The sequence below is a fragment of the Triticum aestivum genome, chromosome 7A, assembly GCF_018294505.1.
Source record: "Triticum aestivum cultivar Chinese Spring chromosome 7A, IWGSC CS RefSeq v2.1, whole genome shotgun sequence".
NCBI classification, from domain to species: Eukaryota; Viridiplantae; Streptophyta; class Magnoliopsida; order Poales; family Poaceae; genus Triticum; species Triticum aestivum.
The window spans coordinates 514,077,309-514,086,587 of NC_057812.1; the positions used below are offsets into that span (position 1 = coordinate 514,077,309).

A 9,279-nucleotide genomic window follows, 5' to 3' on the forward strand; every position below is an offset into this window, starting at 1 on the left:
TCACCGATGCGCTTCATAGCAATGTGGGCTGCCATGCTCTTGCCTAGACTCCAGGTTGGTGCATCAAAGGAAAACTCTATGGGCTCAGTTACTGGCGTGAATGTCCTTCCTGGAACTTGAACTCGAATCATCCAACACTCCTCTTCTGGTAGTGTGGCGGTGTAGGTCCCGGTGAAGCTTGGTATTCCAATGTTCAGGTACCTAGTGACTTCCTTCAAGTGTCGTCCAAAAGGTGTGTCTTCATCCAGCTGTGTAAACTTATTCCTTGTGTCCGCCATCCTATAGATTAGAAAATGGAGATGAGTCAGAAATGAGTAGAGAAGAGTGACCTATGGCTCAACTTAGTGGTCGTGTCCTACATTCAGCGTGTGCTCTGATACCATCTTGTAGCGATCCAACCTCAAACAGTCAAATCTCCGTGCATAAGTGTCATCCCTGGATCGGTAATGCTGACACACACAATACTTGAATGATTTATAACAGAGTAGCAATCACACACTTATTACATCGAATGTCTCAAAAGAAAACTTATTACAATAAGTATGGCTTAAGGCCATCTAAGTAAGATAACAGCGAAAGGCTTGAAGATAAAGTGAGTCCATCAACTCCAACGGCATAGCTGAGTGCACGACAAATGACCTAGCGCACCTTACTCTTCGTCTGTAAAGTCTACAACATGATATGTTGCAACCCGAAACGGGTCAGCACATGGAATATGCTGGCAAGATAAGACAGTAGAGCAATGAACAAGTAAATGCTATCACTACATGCATATATGGCTGGTGGAGGCTCTATGGTTATAATGTTTTTGCGAAAAGCCAATTTTTTCCTACAACAAAGGAATAAATATTTTATTTAACTATCAAGTTGGTTGAAAACCATTGAGAATGGTGACCCCATCTCAATCCCAATTTAAAAGTAATTAACATCCCTGCAAATTAATTTAGAGTGATGAGATCCACATGATAATCCAAGAACCAGATACTCAAGATGTCCATAACCGGGGACACGGCTAACCATGATTAGTTTGTACACTCTGCAGAGGTTTGCGCACTTTTCCCCACAAGACTCGATCTCCTCCGTTATATTTCTCGCACTGCATGATGTTTGAGAAACGGATGACCGAGACACAGTCTTTTCGAAGAGGTCCCCTTAACCGATAGATAGGCCGGTACACCTACAATCTCCTACATCTGCTAGCCCATCATGGAAAGGTTTCCCACAACTTACTCAACTATGCTAGATCCCATAATAGCTTGTGGCTGCACGGAAGTTTCCAGCATGAATAATCTTATGATCCCTTTGAGCCTGGGTGGCGAACCAAAAAGGACATCACTGGTATATCCCCAGGTGCACGCAACCAATCCACCCAGATGTGTGTTTAAGTAGCCACCTTAAGTAAACCATTAATTGATAATCTCACATCTGTCATGGATACACTCAAACCCAATCCACGTCTACGAGCATAGCATGGCAATAAGTAGCATAACATAGAAGTATCTCCCAGGGTTTGATAATAAAAGGGCAATAGGTTCTACCTCATCATCTACTTCCCAAACCCACAAGTTAAGAGATCCTACTCATGCAATGTTTGAGGGTTGAAACTAATGCATAAAAACTGGGTAAAAGGGATATGATCAAAGTGTTACTTGCCTTGCTGATGATCCGCAAAACCTAGTGACTCGTAGTAGCACGCTGCGCACTCCAGAAATTCTAGCACAAACAAACAATAGCATACATAAGCACTCAAGCATAGATGCACGGCGAAAACTTCGAATAAGAAGATCGAATCTGAAAACTCAACTGAAGAGATTCGATTTGCAAAAAGAATCAATCGAATCGGAGCTACAGAACTGAAACTATGGTAAAAAAACTTCGAAAACAAATCAGCTTGAAACCAAATTTTAAAATTGTCAAAACCTTCTTCAAGTTGAAACAGAAAGAGGGTTTCGAGACGAAGATTTTGGCGTTGGTTTCACTGGATTTGGAAAAACGGTTAAGAAACGGTGAGCGTTTGAAGATCAGGGGCTAATCTACGATAGAAATAATCACGGATAGGTCCCTGACCGAAAATAAAAGAAAAAGAAAAAGACTAATGAACGAACGTTCGCTATCTGAACCTAACCGGCGAATAGCGTTCGTTAGAACGAACGAACGGATAAATGTCCGCTAAATAAATAAACCGAGGAAAAACCGATCTAATAAATTAAACCGGGGAAACTAAAAAAACCGGATCTAGATCTAGATCTAGGGTTTACCTAAAAACCACAAAAAACCACGACAACTCCAGCAAGACTCCGGCAACGGCGGCGGTGGTTGGCGGCGAAACGGCGTTGCAGCAAGTGGCGGCGGCGGCGGCGCGGGGGCGAGTTGCGGCGGCGGTGCAGGCGAGTTGCGGCTGCGACGCGGCACGCGGCTCGAGGCGGCGGCGTGAGCTGGCGGAGGGGTGGGCAGCGGGGCAGGGGGCGGCTTATAAAGCCTGGGCGGCAGCGGAGTCCGGGTCGGTCACGGCCCATTTAGGTCGGTTGACCTTTTTTAAACAGATTTCGCCGGAAAAATCTTAAAAAATAAAAAAAATCTAAAAATGTCAAAACAAATTTTCACCGTCTAAATAGAATATTTAGGACAAAGTTAATATTTTCTTGGCCTAAAAATGCAATTTTGAAAAATGCATATACTTTTTCTAATTTCAAATAAAATAGTGATAAAATCCAAATAAAATAATTTATTTGATTTTAACATTTTTCCTTCAATATTTCAATTACTTTGGAGAAGTCACATTATCTCCTCTCATTTATTTTAATATGAAATATTTTCGGAGAGAAAAATAATTAAAACTAAAATGATCCTTGTTTCAATATTTGAGAAAAATTCAAATATAATAACAATAAAATCTCCAACTCTCTTCGTGGGTCCTTGAGTTGCTTAGGATTTAGGGATCACAAAGCCAAAATGCAAATAAAATATGATATGCATATGATGACCTATGTATAACATTCCAAATTGAAAATTTGGGATGTTACTGAGGGGAGTTACTTTGTGCGCCGGAGAGGGGGGGGGGATGTGAACTGTGGCGTCCACTGGCGGGGAGGTCGCCTTTTATAGCCGCAGCGGGGCGGCGAGAGGCCGCATTCCGGACGACGCGTGGTGGGAGAGGGCGGGACGCGCGTTGCGGCGCCTTCACTGTGCCGCCCTTGAGGCATCAATGGAGGTTGACCGGCGTGGCAGCGCGGCAGCCTTCACATTGCTTCCCACGGGAACCGAGGCGATGAGGACGACAAAGCGGCATCACGCCCCCAACACGCGGTTTTCGCCGGTGCGTCTCTAGAAAGCGATTTTTAGCGCCTTCTAAGAGGCCAACGGCTAGAGATGCTCTAAACGTCATCTCCAACATGTGCGCCACCGGCGTCGTGTCCCGCGTGCCGCGCGACCACAGCCGCGTTGACATGCTTGTCAACAATGCATGGATCGGTTGCAGCCTTCGGGTAGACAAGCATGGGTCCTGGCAGGGAGTCCTGGACTGCCTGGCCGAGCTCTTTTGAGACAATGAGCCATCGAGGATTCCCTCTGCCGCCTCCACGTTCTCTCCATCATACCCACACACCTTTGGACCAGCAGCATGCCGGCCTCTCGCTTCGGCAATGCTTGTCGTAGTTGGACCTGGTGCCAGTGGTGGAACTGCAGGCGCGCGCGCTAACTAGCTCGATCAAATGCCCACTAGAGAGATGAAACGAAAAAAGATAGGACGACAATGAGAGAGAAAGTTTGCCACATCAGCATGGACCGGTCAAAACCGGGTTGAGTCAGCAAAGATACCGGGTTTGCTAAGATGAGAGATTAAACTTGTCTAGTTTGAAAAATTTAAGAACTAAGATTTGTCGGTTTTAGAGTTGAGGGACCAAATGAAGACTTTCAAAAGAGCTGAGGGACCAAAAATATTTTTTTTCCGTTTTGCATATGTCTGTTAGTAAAGATCAATGTCAAATCTATAATATCCAAATAGTTGATCCTCATTAAAGTAATTCTTTTGACATGCAACCTGACCACGTCATATCACACTTGGCACATCAGCGATCAGTTCCAAACACCGGCCTGTTTTGTATGGTAAGCATGCACTAATTACTCTATGCTTCTCCCGGCCCAACCGCAATTAGCTGAATGTTTATGCGACCCTATCTCTCACCAATTAACTCCTCCAGTCCCCCATCGATTGAGTTCCATGGATCTTTTATCTTCTATATATGACAAAACATCTCCATTATCTCTCCTATTAACTCCACCAACTAATTTTCCATGCCCCTGTTTATCTTCTACGGCTGATTACCTCTATCTTCTTCACCAAACAAATGCAAACTGGAGATGCCGCCATGGAGAGGATGGTCATCAACTCATCATAGGAACTTGACGGAATGGCTCCACAAAACTCGAACCTGAAGAACCTGCATATGGAGTATGTATGTATAATTTTCCAAATTATATTTATTTATACCTAATAATAATGAAGGAATGTGCATTTCCCTGATTTTTTGGTCCCTTCCCACATACTCCCTCCGTTCTCAAATATTTGTTTTTATAGACATTTCAATGGTTACAACATGCAGATGTATGTAGATATATTTTAGAGTGTAGATTCACTCATTTTGCTTTGTACTTCCTCCGTCCGAAATACTTGTCGTCAAAATGGATACGAATGGATGTATCTAGAATTAAAATACATCTAGATACATCTATTGCTTGGACAAGTATTTCCGGACGAAGGGAGTATGTAGTCATTTGTTAAAATCTCTAAAAAGACACATATTTAGAAACGGATGGAGCAGTATATTATAATAATGATTTGTTTCTACATACGTTGTTTTTATGGTTCGTTTCTTCAAAAACTCCGAACATACTGGCCAAGTTTACGCGTGATTCCCCTTCTTGGCATACATGTCCGAATCACGATTCATTAATCCAGAAACATTATGTTCTATGTGGGTATTGAACTCAGGATTTTGACCAAATCAACAATTAAAGAATACTTTTTGCAAAGATTACTCCTAGGCGCACTGCATGCATGCCATCGCAACCTAAGAGTTTTTTCTTTTTCATATATTTCTTTATTCAGAATGTTTTATCTCTTAAACTGTACGTCCAAATCTCGAACCGTTTTCATCGTTGGATTTCTCACGTTAATATCTTCAAAACTAGATCCCATATTGATAGGTTTTGACAAAAAAACACGAAAAAAACCGAGCGAAAAAGGCCAAACCGGGAGCATGTTTTTTCCCTTTCCGATGAGGCACGACTCTTTCTCTCGCAGAAAGAAATCCGTGCCTGCACGAGAAGTAAATCCCTACTGTTCCCCGCCACCGATCCGCAACGCGGATCCGTGCCGCCACATGAGTCGGGTGTCCTGAAGCGGCTCCTCCTCAAGCCGCCGCCGCAACAATGCCGCCTCTCTGGCTCACCTCTTCGTCTTCACCGAACTCCTCGCGTTATGGCAGCCGCAGAGGACGTACCTCGACCTCCAGGGGTGGGGGACGTGGGTGGCGGAGATCATGGACCGAGAGACCCACCAACGCCATTGGCTCGACTCCTTCCACACAGCCAAACTCGCCGCCCTCGAGTACGACTGGTGGCAGGTCCGGCTGCACGGCCTCGAAAACAATGACTAGGTCGATAGCCAGTGATGACCGGGAGGCGAGTGAGCGCCTCACAGCGAAGGCCGCCGACGAGGAGCACATGGCGGACCTCCGCCGCCAGTATCCCGAGTTGGTGGAGACAGAGCGGAGGCGATTCGCCGACGCTGCGGGGGATTGGGGGGCTGGGGGGTGGGGGGCATCATCGTCCTCGAGGAGCGCGGAGGCGACGATGGGAAGGAGATTGACATTGAAGAATGGCGTTGCATCTTCCCCGACTGCGGCGAAGATGGCACAGGGCCGGACCCCATGACCGGTGGGATGGCGCGGCCAATTGGATAGCACTCTATAAGAGTGATTAGAGTAAGGTTGAGTTTATGTTTAGGTTAAGTTTAAGATGAAGTTTAATTAAGTTGAATCTATGTTGAACTTTATGCTAATTTAGGTTGTGTATATGTACATTATGCAAAATTTCGGTTGTTTAAATCGAATCTATGTTGAACTTTATGCAAATTTGGTCTTACTCCGTTATATATAGGAGATCGGTTAGGTCCGACCAAAATTTAATGAAGTAAAAATACTTCACTAAGGGTTTACTTCGCCAGATCCTCCGTTATATATAGAGGATCGGTTAGAAATGCCCTAATGATTATAAATTTTGGCAAGCCAATTCTCTGGCAACCGAAGAAAGTTTTGGTAGTTTATTCATTGGTCTGCAATTCTGCCAACCAATGACGCCAAAGTTTCTAAATGTTGGCAACATTTGAGTTCGGCAAATTTTGATAAAAGGCAATGCTAAATTTTGGTTCCAGACCAAGGAGACCTTGATACCAACAATGTATTGAGAGTTTTGAGACAAAGAAGCCGTACTACGTCGTAACAAAAAATCATCTCGAGCAAAATAAATGCATGAACGTACCCTTCAACTATCCTCGCGAATCTTTACAGTAGTGCATGCGGCTATACCTGACGTATCTACGCCCCTCGCCGGCAGAACGAAAGCCTAAACAGGCGGTATCCGGACGACGTCGACCGTCGGGTCAGTGTCGGAGCGGCAGAGCGGGCACGTCGAGTGCGCGTCCAGCCAGGGATCGATGCACCCGACGTGGTAGAGGTGCAGGCACACCGGCAACAGCCGAACCGTCTCGCCGAGCAGGAACGCGCCGAGGCACACCGAGCACGTCGCTGCCTCCTCGCCGCCGCCCGCCACGTTGTGCTTCACGGACGAGCTGTACGTGAACGCCGGCAGACGGGCCGTCTGGCTGGGGTCGCTGGCGCTTCGGCGCTGCCGCTCTTCGTCGCTGCGTGGGCGGTAAGGTTCCAGCTGTGGCCACGGCCGAGCGGCGGCCGCCGCCGCAGCACGGGCGCGAGCGCGGCTGTTGCGGTGCCCCTTGAAGACGCTCCACCCCACGGTGAACAGGAGCAAGGAGGCCACGAAGCCGATGACGAGGCCAGCGATGATCCCACCTTGAGACGCGGAGTCATCCTTTGAAGATCCTCCCGACGGCCATGAATTCGACGGTGGTGACGCTGGGCTGTGGGCTGGAAAGGGGGATCGCATTGGTGCAGGTGCAACTCCAAACTAACTAGCTAGCTACTGTTTCTTTGCTGTATGCTTTTGTAATACGAGTTTCAGCAAATTATACCAGGATCAGCGCAGCTACGTTGAAGCCAGTCCAGCGGACAAGGGGCTACTTGCCGATACATTGCCAAATGCGCGCTCAAGGAAGGCGAAACCGTGGACTTAGTTGGCACGGTTTCGTTTGTTTGTGCGGCCGGCGACGCTACGGCAACGTTGTCAAGGTCGTTCGTGTCATCGTGTGAATGTGATGCGAAAACTAATTGAAAATCAGCATCTAGCTAGTTTTACTTAATTGGTAGTGAAATGGCATATGTGATAGTTGTATTGTTCTTGGAAGTTGCTGGTCGAAGTAGATGCGGCAGCAACAATCTGCCAAGTGCGGTATATAGTCACGACCGTCTTCCGATGGAGGCGGGTGGACGTAAACAATTAGCAGATGAAAGATGAAGTCATGCAGCTGGTAATGGACATGTTAACAGGTAGAGAGTATTACGGGTTTAAGGAAATGTACAAACATACGTAAGAAATTCCTAAGAACATAAGCTGGGCCATCCACATCATTGAGTGCACAACAGCACAAGAAAGTTCACCCTACGCTAAGCTTGATGCCTGATCGTTACGGTAGTTTGTCGACTGTGAATCTAATCGCTTTGTGTTTTCTTCTCTTGCCTACATATAGCTTTGGTTTAAATCGGGTTTAACCGCCAGTGGCCACATCCTCTCTCTCTTCCACCTCGACGTCCCCAAAGACGTGTGCTGGCTAACCCCGGGTGCCATCGATGATGGGGACGGCGCCGATCTAGGTTGTAGTCCCGCGGTCTGAAGGGACTGGCGGCGCGAGACCGCCCTTCGAAGTTCGTCTTCCTCGGCGGTTATGTGTTGCTCCAGCGGCTTCGTAGGGTGGGCGGATCGAGGGAGGATGTGGCCAACTGGCGGTGCATGATCCTCGGAGCAGCGGCTCCGGTCATGGCGAGGGCGGTGTCCCCTCTGCCGGGGATGACGGGCCAGGTAGTGGGTCCTTGTGGCGGCGCCGGGGGCATGGATCTTGGGATCCCGCTCCCGGGAACGCCGCAGGACGCGCGTGGCGGCCGAAGCTTCGTCCGGCGTCGACGACACTTGATGTGGGATCATGGCGACTGTTACCGTTGTATGGGCGGCGACAGCAGGTGGCGCGACGATGGGTGCTCCCTATAGTGCCCGGAATAGGGGTGGCGGCCCCACTTCATCGACGATGGCAGACTCCGGGGTCATGTGGGTGACTCGGAGTCAAGATCTCGAGGTAGTGATGGCCTTTCTGAGGCTGGTGGCGGTATGGGGCGTCTCCTTCATCAATAGATCGGGTTCAATGCGGTTCGACATGTGACACATGCGCCTCGTTCGAAGTTGTCGAGTAGTGCCTGCCGCCGGTAGGTGAAGCCACCGGTGGATGCTACGCACGACGTCTTATGTGGAGACATCAAGTCATGCCTGCTACATGCATGTGCTGCTCTGGCGGAGGTTTCATGTTTAGCATGTTGCTGCTATATCGAAGGTGGTGCGACAGTAGTGTTAGGCAGGCGGTATGGTATGTTTTTGTCTTCCATTGTCTTCTCCAAAGGTATCTGGCTATCGAGGCGTCGGCATCCGGATAAGGGCGGATGGTAAATACGGCTTCAACGACGAGTTTATGCACTCCACCCGTGGAAACACAAGATCTCTGGTCGGTTATGTCGATGCGCGCCTACACCATGCCCTTGCTGAAGGTGGTGGATTGAAACTTGACTTTGAAGATGAGAATCCGGAGTTCAACTTTCTGGTGGACTCGCCATCATCGGTGCACGTGCGCCGCTTTCTTCTTGAGGGCGTAGCCTAGGAGTTGTGTATTTTTCGTTTCTGATGTGTCTTGTAACATAGGGTTAGTGGCTATCTAGTAGAGCTACTGTCGCGAGGCATACAACCTTAGGGTTTTTTTTTTCGTGTTGTTTCCGAGTCTAGTAGAGCTACTGAATTTTGCATTATTAATATACTTTTAAAACCAAAGCTCATTTCATTTTGAGTCGAGGAAAAATAAACATCTATCTTAGGCGGCCACCACAA

The 9,279-nt window shown here is 47.6% G+C and overlaps 1 protein-coding gene across 1 annotated transcript; it reads right to left on the bottom strand.

Moving 5' to 3' along the window:
• Nucleotides 1-6,624: 6,624 nt before the first annotated feature.
• Nucleotides 6,625-7,182, bottom strand: LOC123153440 (RING-H2 finger protein ATL39-like). Its single transcript, XM_044572563.1, has one exon. The coding sequence runs from the start codon at nt 7,180-7,182 to the stop codon at nt 6,625-6,627; it is 558 nt and encodes a 185-aa protein (XP_044428498.1).
• Between the last annotated feature and the right edge of the window lie 2,097 nt (nt 7,183-9,279).